Here is a 19,729-nt window from a genome sequence, read left to right on the forward strand (position 1 = left end):
TTTCCAGATGGCATTCTCGGTTCAGCCAAGCAGTTCTACAAAATTTATTCTCAACTTAGATACCAACTTCCTCCAAGCAGTTCTGTTTCACCAGGCTCATGGTAGTTGTCAATAACTCTCTTCTCAGAGGCATGATCCTGACAGCTAGGAAGTTCCACATTTGCAAATATACTGCCTGCTTTTCCTTGATAAAGGTAGCAGGTGTTAATCTGAGGACAGCAGGTAGATATTCTCACAGCCCTCCTCCTCCCCTAGTTGGCTTCTTAGCTTCTTAGTCTGATGGGGTAGGGGACTCGATGTTTTGTTTAAAAAGTATACTCTCCTAGGAGGCACCCCTACTGGCTTAAATTGAGTAACCCCTTGCTTTTGCCTACCTGCATTAAATGGCTTCCCCTCCTCCACTTCATTGAATCACATGACAAGGCGATTTAAAAAGAAAGTGCAAATCTAGACTGATACTTTTCAGTCTGGTGGGGGCGCGAGCAGAAAATTAATCCTTTCTCATCCTCACTGCCTCCCTCTGCTCTCTAGACTGGTACACAACCTAGCTTCTTTCCAGTTCCTCTCCCCCCCCCCTCTCTCCACTGTTATGACTCCCTTGCTCTCCCTCCTGCTGATATTAACCATCCCTAATCTCTCCCCAAGCCACTGAACTCCTTAACACCACACCACTCACTCTTTAAACCCATTGCCTCTCCCTACCCCTTATCCTCTACCCTCTTTGCTCTAAAGATCCAACACTTTTTCCCTCTCATTCAGTTGTCTCCTCTCTCCCTGCATGCACATCACCCACATCGTAGCAGCAGGTGCCCCCTCACCTCCCCTACCCGTACCTTCCTCCTCCTCCCTGCTGGGGACATTACTCCCAATCCTCCCAACCAACTCCTACCCTACTCTTATGGTTCACCTTACTCCTATGGGCCAATCCGGAATACTACAACCTTATTTCTGTTATGTCCCTTCCGGATTCCATATGCTAGGTGTTCAATCCAACCTGCATTCCAGAACTTGCAGAAATCTAACACTTTTCTGAGCACATGCTCCTCCCCCTTAGACTGAGAGCTCCTGCTTGGTGCTGCTCAGCGGCTGAAGAAATGTGATCTCACGGCAGCCACCACCATCAGGGTTAGCAGCGGGGTAGGAGCATAGAAAGCTCACTTATGTCCGCTACACCTCTGGATTACTAGGGATCGGCAGAGGAGGTACGAAGGCAGGGAGGGGGAACAGGGTGCAGAGCCTGGTAGCAGCCTGCAATAATTTTGGGAGGGGGGCACTGTCCCGAATATAACCCAGAACACCCATTTTTTGGGCCAATTTTTTGGCCCAAAAAATCCCGGTTTATATTGAGTATATACGGTATATGTTGCATTTAGGAATTTAGTCCAGGATAGGTAGATGAGTACATAGTCTTAAACTAGGCATATTGGTGGAGCCATTTTATCTTTATTGCCATCATTTATTATATTATTATGATCAACTGATTTGGTTTTTAGATTTAACATCTCACATTTCAAAATTAGAACTTGGTGTAAGTTAGGTACACAATAGGACTTATGTTCTGAGTTATTACCTGAGAAAATGGTTTGCCTAAGGTCACAGGGCATGTCATTGGGAAAAGCAGGATTGAACCTTGGTTTCTCTGGTTGCTAGTCTACTTCTCTAACAAGCAGCCACTCATCTACTCCATTCTTTCAAATAAAACAGATGATAAATGAATAAATGAGAAAATAGAGATGTATGGAAAACTAATTTTAAGATTTGTTTCAATAGGAAAGCCAGCGATTGCACATAGAGATCTGAAATCAAAAAATATTTTAGTGAAAAAGAATGGAACGTGCTGTATCGCAGACCTGGGACTAGCAGTAAGACATGATTCAGCTACGGACACAATTGACATTGCACCAAACCACAGAGTGGGAACAAAAAGGTAGAGTTGTGCACTATGATTTTTTTTTTTTTTTAAGCATTCTAAATTTTTTCTTGGTCTATTTAACAGTTTTAAAATGTAATTTTTTTACATCACTAAGAACACGGTATGCCATAAGAGAACTTTTTCTTGTGTAAATTCCAATATGCTCACAGTACATTTTGGGGGAAAAAATGAACATAACGTAATACTCGTAGACTTCTATATAATTTTATAGGGACTGAGATGAGTTTTTCATTGTTGCATATTTATCATTTCTACAACAAGATATGTAAGCTGGTCAGCATGAGATTTTCTGTAATGCTCAGCAACAGATAATAATAGCTGGTTTCCATTTTATACAGATGCATAATTTTGGTAGATTAAAAAATGAACTCCATGTGTCTTGTATCCCAGCCTACTCTATAATACCAGATCTGTTATTTTATCATTTATCCAGGAGAGAAGCACAGTAATGTAGATTCAGCAAGAAAGGAGCAGCAAATAGCCAGTAGCTGTCCGAGTACAATTTATTGATGAAAGCAATCTTTGGCGGTAGTGCGTAATAGTGTGTCCATATTGTCTTATTCAAATGATAAATAGCTGTCCTTATAACAAATTAATCCCCCCCCCTTACAAAACCTTAGTGCGTTTTTTTAGCGCTGGCCACAGCAGTAACAGCTCCAACGCTCATAGGAATTCTATGAGTGTCGGAGCTGTTACTGCCGCAGCTGGTGCTAAAAACTGCACTATAGTTTTGTAAAAGTGTGTGTGTGTGGGTGGTAATTTTGCTCCCAACGCAGACATCTGTTGCCAAATATATTAGGCAGTTATCGCGCTATAAATGTACAATACACTTCTCCCTCCATATTTGCAGGGGTTAGGGGAAGAGCTGGCCCGCAAATAACTTTTAGGGCCTACTCTGACTCACCTCTGCCTCCTGGACGTCTCCACACCTTTACCTGGTGGTCTAGTATAAGAAACCTTTGATACATAAGTGAACTCTTTCAAGATAATACTTCCCCTTTTTATTTATACATTCATTCAGTCACTTATTCAAATGTTCAGTAACTTATGTGCATATGTCCATTTAATATTAAAAATATTTGGTTTTAATTTCATTTCAAGATGTATGATTTTTTTGTAATAATGTATATTTGAGATATTAAATATACATTTAAATCTAATTTCGCAGGTTTAGGACTCTTGACTTCGGTTATTCATGAGTTTCTAAACCATGACCCACCCCCACCTCCCGGACCTCTCCACACTGTACCTGGTGGCTTAGCGGTGCAGGAGCGATCTTCCTATGTTCCTACCCCATGCAGAGCCATAAACAAAAATGGCTGCCGTGAGTTCCCATGGTCTCACGAGACTATAGTGGGAACTCAGCGGTAGCCAATTTTGTTGATTGCACGGGGCAGGAGCATAGGAAAGTGTAAGCAAGCTAAGAAGCCAACCAGGGGAGGTGGGTGGGATGTGAGAATATCTGCCTGCTGTCCCCTGATAACACCTGTTATAGTAAGTAACTGTGCTTTATCCTAGGACAAGCAGGCAGCATATTCTTACATATGAGACTCCTCAGCTTACTGAAATGGGATGGAGGGGAGAGTTGGCCAGTTAAAAGAAGAACTATCATAACACCACTTGGCTGAAGGAACCAGCATGTCTGGAAAGAATTCCAGACAGCAGAGAGAGGTGAACTGTAGACCAAGTAGCTGCTTTGCAGAATTCAATAATGAAAGTGGAATGTAAGATAGCTCAGCCCTCATGTGTTGTGACAGGACATCTGAGCTGTAGCCTAGCCTAAGTGTAGCAAAAGGAATTACAGAAAAAAAACCATGCAGAAATAGTGCATTTGAAGAAAATCCAGCTCAACTTGTTAGTATGAAAGGAGGGAAACAGTTGAAGAGATGGGTTTATTGAAAAGAAATTCTAAGACCACCTTTGGATGAGTGTGGAGAATCACCTTATCCTTGCGCAAAACTGGAAAAGGTGGGTCTGACATTAAGACTTGAAATAAACTCAGTCACAATGGAGAAGCAATGGAAAGTAGTATTTTAAGCTTCAAGTGAGAAATTGCAGATGAACATAGGCCATTGGTTCAAATGGAAGCATCAGTCTGGAAAGAACCAGATTAAAATTCCAAACCAGCAGAGGAGGTGTGAGAAATGGTGTGATGTTGACAGATTATGAAAACACTTGTCAACAAGATGAAGAATAGTCAAAGCTTTAAATTGCATGAACATGGAAAACCACTGAGAGCAGTAAGGAGAACTCTTAACTGAAGTGGATTTAAGAACTGAGTTGGATAAGTGGAAAGAGAATTATTTTTATTCAAATTTTACATTTTGAACAAGCACTTCAACTTGAATATGGATTAGAATTAAAACATAAGTAAGCATGGATGGTAACCCCCATCCAGAGAAATTTATAAGAAAGACTGGCGAAGCATGGATGGTAACCCCAATCCAGAAAAATTTATTTAAAAAACTGGCTAAGATTCTGGACCCTCTATCTCTCAACATTTTAATTCATTCTCTTATTATATCTAAACTCGACTATTGTAATGCACTGTATAAGGGTATTTATCAAAAAGATATCCGTCGGTTATAAAACGCTGCAATAAAATTTATCACAAATAAGAAAAAATTTTACCACGTCAATCCTCTACTAAAATCTGCTCATTGGCTACCAATCCCACATCGCATCATTTATAACATAAGAACATAAGAATTGCCGCTGCTTGGTCAGACCAGTGGTCCATCATGCCCAGCAGTCTGCTTACGCGTGTTCTGGTCAAAGACCAGTGCCCTAACTGAGACTAGTCCTACCAGCGTACGTCCTTGTTCAGCAGGAATTTGTCTAACTTTGTCTTGAATCCCTGGAGGGTGTTTTACCCTATGACAGACTCCGGAAGAGTGTTCCAGTTTTCCACCACTCTGGGTGAAGAAGAACTTCCTTATGTTTGTATGGAATCTATCCCCTTTCAACTTTAGAGAGTGCCCTTTCGTTCTCCCTACCTTGGAGAGGGTGAACAACCTGTCCTTATCTACTAAGTCTATCCCCTTCAGTACCTTGAATGTTTCAATCATGTCCCCTCTCAATCTCCTCTCTTCGAGGGAGAAGAGGTCCAGTTTCTCTAATCTTTCACTGTACGGCAGCTCCTCCAACCCCTTAACCATCTTAGTCGCTCTTCTCTGGACCCTTTCGAGTAGTACTGTGTCCTTCTTCATGTACGGCGACCAGTGCTGTGCGCAGTACTCCGGGTGAGGGCACACCATGGCCCGGTACAACGGCATGATAACCTTCTCTGTGATTTTCTTCTTTATCATTCCTAGCATTCTGTTTGCCCTTTTCGCCACCGCCGCACATTGTGCGGACAGCTTCATCGACTTGTCGATCAGAACTCCCAAGTCCCTTTCCTGGGAGGTCTCTCCAAGTACCGCCCCAGTCATCCTGTATTTGTGCATGAGATTTTTGCTACCAACATGCATCACTTTACACTTGTCCACGTTGAACCTCATCTGCCATGTCTCAGTCCATTCCTCAAGTCTGATTATATCATGTTGTAGATCTTTGCAATCCCCCTGTGTCTTCACTATTCTGAATAACTTCGTATTGTCCGCAAATTTTATCACCTCGCTCGTCGTACCAATGAAGATGTTGAAGAGCATGGGTCCAAGCACCAAGCTTGTGGCACCCCGCTGGTGACGCTCTTCCAGTCCAAGTATTGTCCATTTATCCCCATTCTCTGTTTCCTATGCTCTAGCCAGTTTTTAATCCACATGAGTATTTCACCCTCGATTCCATGGCTCGCAATTTTCCGAAGTAGTCGTTCAACTTGTCATACGCCTTCTGAAAATTCAGATATACAGTGTCGACCAGTTTGCCCTTATCTATCTGCCTGTTCACTCCCTCGAAGAAGTGCAGCAAGTTTGTCAAACAAGATCTACCTTTGCTGAAACTGTGCTGGCTGGTCCTCTTCAGACCGTGTCCATCAAGGTGATCAATAGCTCTTCTCTCCTTTAAATCTCAAGACACTAAAGAACCGGCTTTTATTCATAAACTTCGTATTCCTCATGAACCTACATGAGTCTTGATCTGCTTCTCAGTACCTACTTCATACACCGTCATTAAAAATTATTGGCTCATGTCGTGCTACTTCCTTCGCAGTTACAGCCCCCATGGTATGGAATTCCTTACCCTTGTATATCAGGGCAGAAAAAAATCTTAGCCAAATTTAAGGGAACCTTAGACTTACCTTTTCCATGATGCATATGATTCTTAAATAGATTTCTGTCTTAGCCAGAGCTGTTTGATAATCCTAATTGTCTCTCCTCCCTATTGTTGTCTACCTTTTATGTATACTTTACTTTTAAAATTGTAGTTCTCCCAACTTTCCTAATGTTAGTTCTCCCAACTTTCCTAATGTTCCTGTTAGTCTAGTTTTGTTATGTGGATATTTGTCTATTATGTCTCCCTTTTTAAAAAAATATAAATTGTTAAACGCTTAGAAACCATGATTTGCATTTAATCAAATCACTAATAATAAAACCCTAAGCGCGCATGCACACTTCAAACTTCGTGTTCCCTGCATCCATGATCTGTAACTCCGTGCCAGTAGAACGCTGCTGCATGTGAAATTTGATGACCATGGATGCGGAGAACACACCAGCGACTCCCCCCTCCTGCCCTCACTCACTCTCCCCCTAACTAGCCCATCTTCCTCACCTTCGTGGCCGACTCCATCGCTGGAATTGCTGGCAGCAGAACTCCCCACTCTCCCCGCGCAGCTGACCCTCCCACCATGAGACGATTGACATAGCTCCCTCAACAGCAGTGTCGGCAGCGCTCTAAACACGCTGCTTTGCAGCCTTCTCCTGCCGGGGCCTTCCCTGTGTCGTGTTGCTGATTACATCATCAGTGATGCAGCAGAGAGAATCAGTGGCGAGAGAAGGCTGCAAAGCAGCCTGTTTAGAACGCTACCGACGCTGCTGTTGAGGGAGCTATGTCAGTTATTTCACGGTCAGCTTCGCGGGGAGAGTGGGGAGTACTGCTGCCAGCAAATCCATCCAGTACTCTGTACGACTGCAGGCAGGATCTTTAAAGACACATTTAAATGGCTTCCAGAGCAATCTCTGATGGACAGACTGAGGTTTCCAAACTCTCTCTTGCTGGCACTAGACCCAAAGGTCTAGCCTGTGATGAATTACCTCCCATAGAAACTTCTGCACTCAGCCTACTCACTCCTACTGGGAATAACACACAAGGCAATGCCCCAGAGGGTTCTGGCAAAGGTTCAGTTCTGGGATGTAGGGGAGGACTAGGACCTGCTGGGCTAAGTGTCACATCACTCCCGAAGCTTGGGTTCTTCTCCCTGCCACAAACAAATCCCATGATCTTTGACTGTCTCATCAGAGGACACATCCCTTGATGAGTGGACTATGGAGGGGCTTTGCAGGAAACCATAGAGGAGATCACACATGTCCTCACACCCTGGCAGCCTAGACTCTTTTCTAAAATACCTACAGGGGTAGTTGTGGCATGTAGTTGTGGCATGTGCAGTGGGAGCAAACATTTTACAAAGATACATGTGGATAGAATCAAAGGAAGAAATGTGGCAACATGTAAGTTGGTATTTTACAAGAAGTTAATTGCAAAATGGATTAGTCCAATGAAATGGTTTATTCTTATTTTCAATTTTTGTTATTTCTATTTGTTAATATGTAAAGTGGTGATTGTCAGTTTCTTCAAATTTACATCTGCTATATTTATATCTTGCAGACTGTTAGGGGGCTATGTGTCATTGTTTCTTTGGTGTTTCACTGTATGCGGTTTGGCTTGTTGGCGGTTCAGTTTAACCTTTATCTACATATTTCTATTTTTAGTTTGTGATTACTTATTCCATACTGGGTGAGGGTGTATATGTTTTCTGTGTGTATGAAAGACATGGTTTTCTGTCAGCGTTGACAAGCCTGTGGCGAAATACATCGGGCATGGTTCTTGGGAGCACATTGAATAAACCCAATTTGAATCTCCTTATTTTCTGCCGATCTTCTTTTGTTTCATGTTGGATTCTTTGGTGGACTGATTGCCTTGTTGTTTCGTTACAAGTTAACATACATGGAGTGGAACGTACTAGATGAGTTACAAATTTGGTTGTTTATACATATGGGTTACATTTAGAGAGAGGCAGTTGAGAGGCATTGTAAACTTGGTTATTAACATAGACTTATATTTCAGATAGTATTACTGCTTTATAATATATTTGAACACTTTTATATGTGTATGGAAAGGGTTCAGAGTTAAAGTCCTGGGAAGGAAAGGAAGGGAGATTTGTTCAGAGATTTTTTGGGGTTGCATAGAAGAAAAACTGTGCACTGGTATGCTACTCTTAGTTTGTTTTGAATTTAAAAAAAAAATACAAGTGGAAATAAAGTAGTAAATAAGAAATCAGTTAAATGGGGGTGGGATGTGGGCAGGGCCAGGGGGGCCCAGTGTACTTGGGTGCCTAGGGGCCCTCAAATAATTAATCCTGCCTGGCCTCCCTCCAGCGCCTGATTTAACCCCCCCCCCAGTCCATCGCCGCTGCTTACCTCCCTGCTACTGCTGCTAATCGCAGCCTAGAAGCCTTATTCCCGACGTCAATTCTGACGTCGGAGAGGACGTTCCGGGCCAGCCAGGCAGCGATTGGCTGGCCAAGAACGTCCTCTCCAATGTCAGGAATAAAGCTTCTTGGCTGCGAATAGCAGCAGCAGGGAGGTAAGCAGCGGCGGCGGACCGGGAGGTTTAAATCAGGCACTGGAGGGAGGCTTTTTTTGCGTGCGGCAGGGAGGGAAGGAGGTAGACAGGCAAGCAGGCTGGCTTTGGCGTGGGAGGTAGGTAGGTAGGCAGGCAGGTAAGTAGGCAGGCAGGCTGGCTTTGGGGGTGGGGGTGGGACAAAGTCTGGAAGGCAGTGAGGGGGACATGTGAATGAGGCACTGGGGGGCACTAAGGACATAGGAAGGAAGGAAGGAGGGAGGGAATAGGGACAATTGTTGGGCCTGAGTGCAGAAAGAAAGGATACATAGTCAGAAGGAAACGCAACTAGAGCCTCATGAAATCACCAGACAGCAAAGGTAGGAAAAATGATTTTATTTTCAATTTAGTGATCTAAATGTGTCAGTTTTGAAAATTTATATCTGCTGTCTATATTTCGCACTATATTTGTCTTTTTCTATAGTTACTGAGGTGACATTGCATATTTTAAAGTCATCTGCCTTGACATCTTTGAAACCCCCCAAATATAAATGATAATTAACATTTTCTCTGCGTATAGTGTGCTTTGTAGTTTTTAAATTTTATGGTTACCATTATGTATTAATAAGATATTGTGTGTACATGAAAAATGAATGGAAGAAATTGGGGGAGGGACTAGGGCGGGGCTGGGGCGGGACTGATAATTAATAGATGTCCCCTTTTGATGAAAAAAATAAATGGTCACGTTAGGCATGACACAACAGAGAAATACAGGCAGGCAGGGGGCCAGGGGGAGAGGGAAAGGGGGCCGCTTTGGGGGGAGGGGTGTGCTGGGGGGGCAGACAGCAATCGTGCTTTGCTCTGGGAGGGGAGGAACAAGGGGGCCACGGAGCAGGCAGGCATGGCACAACATTGTATCTTATTTGCTTTCTGCTGATCTGCCACCGGTCCCCTTAAGTTTAAATATATCTTTGAGTCTGATCAGGTGTTAAGATCTGTTAGGAATAAATGGCCTTCTCTCCGCAATTAAGGCCACTGTGCGCGTGGTCCAGCAGTCCCCTCCCTACCTTCCGGCGATTTTTAATTTTTGTTCTACAAGCAGCCGGAGCCTTGAAGTCGTGTGTGGCTGCCAGAAAGTCCTCCTCTGATGCAACTTCTGGTTTCCGGTTGTATCAGAGTAGCACTTTCCGGCAGCCACACACTGCTCCGGCTGCTTGTAGAAAGAAAATTAAAAATCACCTAAAGGGATCTGGATGAAAGGAGAGGGGATAAGACACTGAAGGGATCTGGATGGAAGGAGAGGGGAGAAGACGCTGGAACAACTTGTCATGGAAAATACAAGAGGAAATGCAATTCTGGACTTAATTCTAAATGGACTACGAGGACCGGCACAAGATATAGAAGTAGAAGGGACGTGGGAAACAGTGATCACAACATGATCCACTTCACCCTAGACAAAGAAACAAACAAACAAAAAAATTGACTGAACTTACAAAAGGGAACTACGAAGGGATGAGAGTCATGGTGAAGAAGAAGATTAGGAATAGGATAAGCATGGTAAATAAGCTATAGCAAGCATGGTCCCTTTTTAAGGACATGGTCACTGAGGCGCAAAATCTATATGCACCGCGTATCAACAAGGGTTTCAAGAAGAAAAAGAACAAGGAACCAGCGTGGTTCACTGTAGCAGTGAAGGAAGCAATCACAGACAAAACGACTTTGTTTAAGGAATGGAAAAGGACAAAAACGGACAGAAACTGGAAAAAGCACGAACAATATCAAAGCAAGTGCCATAAGACGGTAAGTGGGACCAAAAGGGACTATGAAGAAAAAATAGCCGAGGCGGCAAAAAATTGTAAGCCATTCTTCTGGTATATTAAGGGAAACAACCCGCGAAGGAGGCGGTGGGTCCGTTAGATGACCATGGAAGAAAGGGAGTACTAGAGGAGGACAAAGCCATTGCCAACAAATTTAACACATTTTTTGCGTCTGTATTTACTGAAGAAGAGTCGACGGTCTAGAAGAGGTATGCAGACGGATTGATAGGCTTAGAAACGATAAATCCCCGGGACCGGATGGCATCCACCCAAGGGTATTCAAGGAACTGAAAGGGGTTATAGCTGAACTGCTTCTTGTTCATTATTATTTATTTTTCATTTTCAATAACATATCAAGTATCCACTTGTACAGAAAGGTAAAGTTAAGCCGAAAATAAAATATAATGCAAAATACAATACAATACAGATTTTATCTGCTATCTTAACAAGAGAATATATATATGTATATATATAGCTTAACTTTAACTCAAGTCCTCTAAAATACAGGCACCAAGTTAAAAGGGGATAGATTCTGTACAAACGAAAGGAAGTTCTTCTTTACCCAGAGTTTTAGAAATCTGGAACGCTCTTCCGGAGGCTGTTATAAGGGAAAGCACCCTCCAGAGATTCAAGACAATGTTATACAAGTTCCAGCTGAACTTGAACATACGCAGGTAAAGCTAGACTCAATCATGAGTAGATGATCATCTAATTAGTCTTGTGTCACATTTTCTCTTTCGGGGACTCCTCAGATAGAGATCAATTCTTCTTTCCCCTCAGTCATAAACGCCTTCAATCCTGTTCCAGACACTATGTCAGTGATCCAATACCCTTTTAGATCTTTCCATCTCTTTTCTTTCAGTCAAAGATCTCTTTTACATCCCACTCTAATGTCGTCCCATCTGACACTTCTTTTCAGATATCCTTAACAGACGCTGATCTTGTCAGTCATTTTAGATGTCTCCAGACAGCCCTTCTACATGGTATGATCTTTATCATTAAGATGTTTTCATCTTTCTACATATCTTTAGTGTTAGAATTTTCTTTCCGCGAGGATCCAAGATGGCGACTGAGTCGGATATCTGGCGGTGAGCTCATTGTCAGCGTCCTCTGACTCTCCCTCTTCCGACTGTTGAGCATGGGGCATTGACGCCATTTGTGAAAGCTTCAGGTTTGAAAATAATTCTACATGCAAAATGACACCAGCGCAAGGTTTTAAAATTATAACCAGGATTTATTGAATTATTGGTTCTATTTTCCCATTATTAGATCAAAAGAATAGCATAATTGCTTACGTTGCGCTCATGGGAGATCATCATCGTGGCCAAAGACTGGCCTTCTCACAATGGTCTCGTTTTTCTATCTCATTACAGTCTATTATATAACTTTTGGTTTAGTGACATCATCAAGTTTGACGACCAATAACATTTCTATGGGTGGTCTTAAAGTTTAGACAAAGAAACATTCCTCCATGTTTAAAAGTTATACAAAGTTTCAGATGATTTCTGAATTAACATTAACATTCAAAAGAATTCACAATTATTAACATGGTAAATTCTCAGTCCTTCCATGCTGACAAGTTCTGAGCCTTAAAGGAAAAAACTCCTAAGCTGACAGATTCAAATTGCACAGCCTTACACAGAAAGCTTACTCAGGAGAAAAAAGGGGGGTTTAAATCCCCCTCTCCTCTTCCTGAAGCGTGGGCTTTCAATGCCCCCCTTTTCCCTATTCTTGAGACTGACTCTAATCACTTCCAGATGTTGTGCTCAAGAGTTTTTCTTAATGTTTATGCTTATAAAACCATTTATATAAACCATTTATATTTTACATTCATGTCACCACATATCACATTCAGGGGCCCCAAACATTCATAATTTCATTCATATCTTGGCCATTCATATTTCATACATTTTATATCTCAGTTTGGAATATGGAGTTTTCCTAACTAGCCTGAGCACATCTGTTTTCAATTAGAACCACGAGGCTAAAGGCGGGAAGCTGAACAAAGAACAGAAACTATTCACTGGCACAAGATGCTGACCTAAGACAGGACAGTCATAGTACATACAAAAGAACCTAAACTGGACTCCATGTCTCATGTAGTCATGATTTCCACTATGATTTAGCTCAACAGCAAAATACACAAAAAAACACCATTCTTTTCCTTATATTAATCTTTAGTGTGTTTTTTCTTCTGGCCTTAGCTACATTATATTTAAATGTTTTATTCACCTGTTTTTCGTACGCTTCTATTTGGGCGTGGTCCTTAACTGACACAGAAATGTCTCTAACTAGAATTACCCAGAACCATATGAAAAACTGGCCTTTTGTAGAAAAAAACTCCACAAAAAAATACTGCACTTATCATGTCCTAACATCCATTGCATCGTACCATAAACAGCATGCTGGCCACCATGAGCCACGACAATCCCCTCTTGGATATTACTGAATTTATGAAGTAATATTCATAATTGAGCTCGTGGTCTTATCTGTGGCGCTGGGGTTTACTCTGGGTACGGTTCTTCTTATGGATCAGTTGTGTCTGTGCAAGTATATTCTTTTAAATGCCAATTAGATAGCAAAAGCCAGAAAAATGTACTACCTAGGCCTGCAACGGCAGGTGCCTAGAAGATCTTACCCAAAGCTTACTTGAATTCTCTAGTGAGAATGCAAGCAAATCCCATCCACTATTCTAGATAAAACCCATCTAAGTGTACATTTATGTAAGTTGCTGTCTAAACCATATCATATAGGAAACTTACCATTCCAGTGGTAGTTAGACAGTGTCTGTTCTAGGTGCAAGTACAGTCCTAGAGCAGAGACGTCTGTTGTTTTATTCATAGAGGTATTCATGAAACTCCAGTACTTTTAAAGTTTAAAAGTCAGAAAATTTAGAGAAAATATAGCTAAAGAAAAATAGAACCCTAGATTTCCCTAAGATAAAGAGAACCTCAGTATTACCTAATTTAATTAGTCCCTATGCTCAAAAGTGTTATGTTATAAAATCTTGGAATTATATCAATAAAGTGTAAAATAATGCACAGTGTTAAGAAAACCCAAATATATGCTTAATATGGAAATGTACTCATGTGCAGATAATGCATGCACATCAGATATAAGTTTTCTTTTTCTGTGTGTGTTGCAGGAACTCATTTCTCAAATTTAAATTAAAATCATTAAAAGGACTGATGATATCAGCTGTTAAACCCAATTAAACAATATTGTGGCACTGTGTTACAGCTTAGAAGCTGCCACTGTGTATAGAAATACAGTCATATGAAATAAAATTTAAAATACAGGATACACAAAATATTTTCTGAGAACAATGCATGAAGACAATGATAAAGAAAATACAGTAATTAATACAATATCAGAATAAGTCTATGAAATTATGCAAAAGCATAATTAAAGTTCAGAAGCCTAATTTAAATGAAGTGATTTAAAGTAACATGATTTAAGATAAAGTCTGTTTTTTTTCGTTCAAAATTTTTTATATGAGTCCAGAAATGTCTTTTGCAAATAGTTTTAGTAACTTGTAAGGTCGGAGTCTCTAAATTAATTTCAGTGAAATTTAAATCATGGCTTTAAAAAGTTCATGCTGCAACGTTTTCATAATTCAAGCTTGGCTTTTCTGTAACTATGGAACTGCTTTTTTCTTTACACCCGTACTGGTACAACTGAAAGGTAAGCACAGCTCATTAGTTGAAGACAAAGGAACATTGAAATTCCCGCCGAAAATTCAGCATCGGAATTTTTCTCTGTGTTCTCCACAGCTCTAGTGGTGGTATGTGGTACTGCTGGTCAGTGTAAATCCTGGAAGGAAAGCACATGTTCATTAACAAAAGAACAAAGAAAAAAAACACATAGCACTTTATCCCCTCTGCAAACTGTACCAATTCTTGTATTGCAGAGTTACAGTTTCTGTGTTGAATTGTTGAAAGGATTCAAAGAAGGTTCTTAACTGAAACACAAAACATACAGATTAGACTTTCTTTTTTTCTAACATCAGGGAATTATTCTCAATTCCATATTCTTTATTAGGTTCCTATCCTGAAGAGCTTACTTGTAAAAAGTAAGCAAAATTTCAATTCCGAATTCATCCACTTACATAAAAGTTTATTATAATTGTTCTTTTCCGGTAACAAGGTTAACAAGCCTTTTGTTTCACATTTATTTCGATTTTCAAAAAAATATAGGTACTTAACCTCTACTTTTGTTAATCTTTTTATTTTAAACTTCCCAATTTAATTTTAAAATGTATTTAAATTTAATTACTCCCTAATCATACATTTCAGACAATGCACAAGTTTAAAAATACTTTATAAACCATGCAGGGGCACAAAAATTCATATTCAAAATTAATTTGAAACACTGAGATAAAACACAAAGGCAGGGATTTTATTTTTCCCTTATGCACACTTGCCTGCTTTTAAGCATGGTATCTGTTTTTTGGAATAAATCTTTTTCTTTTCCACAAAATTATCCTTTCATTCCCAAGTCCAGCAGAATTCTTTTCTTTTCTCCCATCTTCCCTATCGAACTCTTCCATAGCACATTTCACAAGCTTTCTTTCCACATTCCTGTACATTCGTTCTACAAACTATCTCCCTGCTTTGAAACAGCCAAACATTTAAACGATCTAGCTATTCAAATTTTCTTTTCCTTTTCAATTCACTTTCTCATTTAAATATCACTTTCCAATTCCTTCAGATCCTACAGTTCTGTTCTTCCAACATTCTATCCAACATTCTAATAACCTTTTTAAAATATAAAGGAACAAGAGAAAAATTCAAGTTACATAACGTCTTTTTTTTTTTCTAGAATGCATCTTATACAGAGCCCTTAGGCTACAAACAGCTTCTGAAACTCTCCCAAAGTACCTCCATTGTTCCTAACACCGCAGGGATCACTTAACTATGTAAACTCTGCTCTCCCAATACACTGCATTTTGAACTTAAATCAACATATTCAACTTCTCGACATCAAAACCACTTTGAATTAACTTCAAGTGCCTTACTAAACAATTACCCGGCTGATCGGAACTCCAACCTGCATGCATTTCCCTGTTAAAGTTTTATCGGAGAGAGACCACATTGAATCCTGACATTCACACTACATCGGAAACAAATTTAAGCCACGGATACATAGGATTCTCATGTCTTGCTAAACTACTAGTTCTCAATAAACCTTTTTAATATGCAAACAGACTTGCTCCGAGACTTCTCAAAAAAGAAGAATCAAATTCGTTAACTGACTAATAAGCAAATACCTGTTGGAAATCTGTAGCCCTGAGACAAAGGACTCCATTGCTGCTATTCCCTCCCCCTCTTTCCTCCCCCTTCCTCTCTTCCTGGTAATGAACAAAGGAGAACACGTGATAGCTCTGTAGAAGGCATAGAGGGAGGAAAAAGGTGGGGGTGAAAATCCCCCATTTGCAGCCCGCTCTTTCAAACAAAGGAACAGCATAGAGCGAGAGGTCTTTTTACTCTAACGAGACGCCATTAACTTTTCTTTTGCAGAGACCAAAAAAAGTTAATTCAGAGAGACAAAGAGACAGAGAGACAGAAACTGGAGTTTAGAAAGACAAAGCTACCAGTTAGCTTTACTTCAGACAGGCATGGAAAATGCACTGAGGGAGAAGACGGAGGAGGGGTGACTAGCAAGGGGAAACTTTTTTCCAAACAAAGTCAGTTTTCTTTTTTACAGAGAGAGAAAAATTTAGTTCAGAGACAAAGCTTAGACACACAGCAGGAGAATATATATTTTTTCTTCAAACTCAGTAACTTCTGTTATCAGACAAGCAAAAACTTAATTTTTTTTTTCTTTCAGACAGGCACTGCTCAGTTTAAAAGCCAGATGGAAAAATGCCAGCACTGCAAGGGCTGTTACATTCTTTCTGTGTTACTTTTATTTCTAATTTTTTTCTTTTTCTTTTTCCATTAATATTTAATTTCCACTAACTTCATATCCCTCTACCCACAAATTTATGTACAGATATATACAAGCAGCATGCTCAAATAATTTTTTTTTTTTTTTTTTTATTATTTTTAATTAATTTTTTTTTAATTAATTTTTTTTTTTTTCTTTAAACAGGCGTAATACTCACAATTTTCCAGTTTTCCGGTCCCGTTTTATCTCTAATTTCCGCCATATTCCTGCGCAGCCAGTCAACCTGTGACCACCTTTTGTTACACAACCATGCGAAATCTCCAGAGCTCCTAGAGTTTCCATGAATAACCTATAAGCTTTTTCAAGGCGTCAAATTAGCTAGTTCCCGGGTTTCGGCACCAATTGAGCATGGGGCATTGACGCCATTTGTGAAAGCTTCAGGTTTGAAAATAATTCTACATGCAAAATGACACCAGCGCAAGGTTTTAAAATTATAACCAGGATTTATTGAATTATTGGTTCTATTTTCCCATTATTAGATCAAAAGAATAGCATAATTGCTTACGTTGCGCTCATGGGAGATCATCATCGTGGCCAAAGACTGGCCTTCTCACAATGGTCTCGTTTTTCTATCTCATTACAGTCTATTATATAACTTTTGGTTTAGTGACATCATCAAGTTTGACGACCAATAACATTTCTATGGGTGGTCTTAAAGTTTAGACAAAGAAACATTCCTCCATGTTTAAAAGTTATACAAAGTTTCAGATGATTTCTGAATTAACATTAACATTCAAAAGAATTCACAATTATTAACATGGTAAATTCTCAGTCCTTCCATGCTGACAAGTTCTGAGCCTTAAAGGAAAAAACTCCTAAGCTGACAGATTCAAATTGCACAGCCTTACACAGAAAGCTTACTCAGGAGAAAAAAGGGGGGTTTAAATCCCCCTCTCCTCTTCCTGAAGCGTGGGCTTTCAATGCCCCCCTTTTCCCTATTCTTGAGACTGACTCTAATCACTTCCAGATGTTGTGCTCAAGAGTTTTTCTTAATGTTTATGCTTATAAAACCATTTATATAAACCATTTATATTTTACATTCATGTCACCACATATCACATTCAGGGGCCCCAAACATTCATAATTTCATTCATATCTTGGCCATTCATACTTCATACATTTTATATCTCAGTTTGGAATATGGAGTTTTCCTAACTAGCCTGAGCACATCTGTTTTCAATTAGAACCACGAGGCTAAAGGCGGGAAGCTGAACAAAGAACAGAAACTATTCACTGGCACAAGATGCTGACCTAAGACAGGACAGTCATAGTACATACAAAAGAACCTAAACTGGACTCCATGTCTCATGTAGTCATGATTTCCACTATGATTTAGCTCAACAGCAAAATACACAAAAAAACACCATTCTTTTCCTTATATTAATCTTTAGTGTGTTTTTTCTTCTGGCCTTAGCTACATTATATTTAAATGTTTTATTCACCTGTTTTTCGTACGCTTCTATTTGGGCGTGGTCCTTAACTGACACAGAAATGTCTCTAACTAGAATTACCCAGAACCATATGAAAAACTGGCCTTTTGTAGAAAAAAACTCCACAAAAAAATACTGCACTTATCATGTCCTAACATCCATTGCATCGTACCATAAACAGCATGCTGGCCACCATGAGCCACGACACTGTGGCAGCTGAATTTCCTTCAGGGACGCAGGGCAGAGATTACCTTTGTTCCTGCTTGGCCTCCGGCACTGTTTTTGCCGCTTTGGCTGCTTGTATTTTCCTGCCGACTAATGGGGAAGAGGAAGGGAGCTACGCGGCCAAATCCTCCAGCAGCCACGAGCTCCGGTAACCTGATACAGATGATGCGGACGCGGGATTTGCACTTCATCAGAGAGGGACTGTACCGGCTTCGGGAGGAACACCAGAGCCTTCGGTGAACCTCAGCCTGGGAGTGGGAACTTTGTGGAAGGAGAGATACTCCTGCAGACCTGGAGAGAGGGACAGCCGGAGAACCCTGGAGGAGTAGTGGGAGCCGAATTCTTGGGAGGTGAGATTTCCACTGCAGCCAGCTCATTGGTATCAAGCACAGAAGATGGTAAGAACTTAATTTCTGCTCCTATTAATCAACAGTTTGGAGAGATAATTACCGTATTTTCACGCATATAACGCGCGCGTTATACGCGTTTTTACCTACCGCGCATACCCCTCGCGCGTTATATGCGTGAGCGCGGTATACGAAAGTTTTCAAACATAGTTCCCACCCCGCCCGACGCCCGATTCACCCCCCCAGCAGGACCACTCGCACCCCCACCCCGAACGACCACTCGCACGCGCTCCCACCCGCACCCGCATCCACGATCGGAGCAAGAGGGAGCCCAAGCCCTCTTGCCCGGCCGACTCCCCGACGTCCGATACATCCCCCCCCCCCGGCAGGACCACTCGCACCCCCACCCCGAAGGACCGCCGACTTCCCGACAATATCGGGCCAGAAGGGAGCCCAAACCCTCCTGGCCACGGCGACCCCCTAACCCCACCCCGCACTACATTACGGGCAGGAGGGATCCCAGGCCCTCCTGCCCTCGATGCAAACCCCCCTCCCCCCCAACGACCGTCCCCCCCCCAAGAACCTCCGACCGCCCCCCCAGCCGACCCGCGACCCCCCTGGCCGACCCCCACGACCCCCCCACCCCCCTTCCCCGTACCTTTGGAAGTTGGCCGGACAGACGGGAGCCAAACCCGCCTGTCCGGCAGGCAGCCAACGAAGGAATGAGGCCGGATTGGCCCATCCGTCCTAAAGCTCCGCCTACTGGTGGGGCCTAAGGCGCGTGGGCCAATCAGAATAGGCCCTGGAGCCTTAGGTCCCACCTGGGGGCGCGGCCTGAGGCACATGGGCCCAACCCGACCATGTGCCTCAGGCCGCGCCCCCAGGTGGGACCTAAGGCTCCAGGGCCTATTCTGATTGGCCCACGCGCCTTAGGCCCCACCAGTAGGCGGAGCTTTAGGACGGATGGGCCAATCCGGCCTCATTCCTTCGTTGGCTGCCTGCCGGACAGGCGGGTTTGGCTCCCGTCTGTCCGGCCAACTTCCAAAGGTACGGGGAAGGGGGGTGGGGGGGTCGTGGGGGTCGCCAGGGGGGTCGCGGGTCGGCTGGGGGGGCGGTCGGAGGTTCTTGGGGGGGGGACGGTCGTTGGGGGGGAGGGGGGTTTGCGTCGAGGGCAGGAGGGCCTGGGATCCCTCCTGCCCGTAATGTAGTGCGGGGTGGGGTTAGGGGGTCGCCGTGGCCAGGAGGGTTTGGGCTCCCTTCTGGCCCAACTACCAAAGGTGGGGGGTGGGGGGGTCGTGGGGGTCGCCAGGGGGG

General features: G+C 42.2%; 1 protein-coding gene across 1 annotated transcript in view; it reads left to right on the forward strand.

Annotated features, from left to right (window-relative positions):
* LOC117353639 (TGF-beta receptor type-1-like) overlaps positions 1-19,729 on the forward strand; it is a 198,858-nt gene that overhangs the window by 110,470 nt on the left and 68,659 nt on the right. Inside the window, 1 exon segment of the mRNA XM_033929807.1 lies at positions 1,771-1,927. Within this exon segment, the coding sequence (XP_033785698.1) occupies positions 1,771-1,927 (157 nt within the window).

Source organism: Geotrypetes seraphini, chromosome 2 (assembly GCF_902459505.1).
Source record: "Geotrypetes seraphini chromosome 2, aGeoSer1.1, whole genome shotgun sequence".
Taxonomy (NCBI): domain Eukaryota; kingdom Metazoa; phylum Chordata; class Amphibia; order Gymnophiona; family Dermophiidae; genus Geotrypetes; species Geotrypetes seraphini.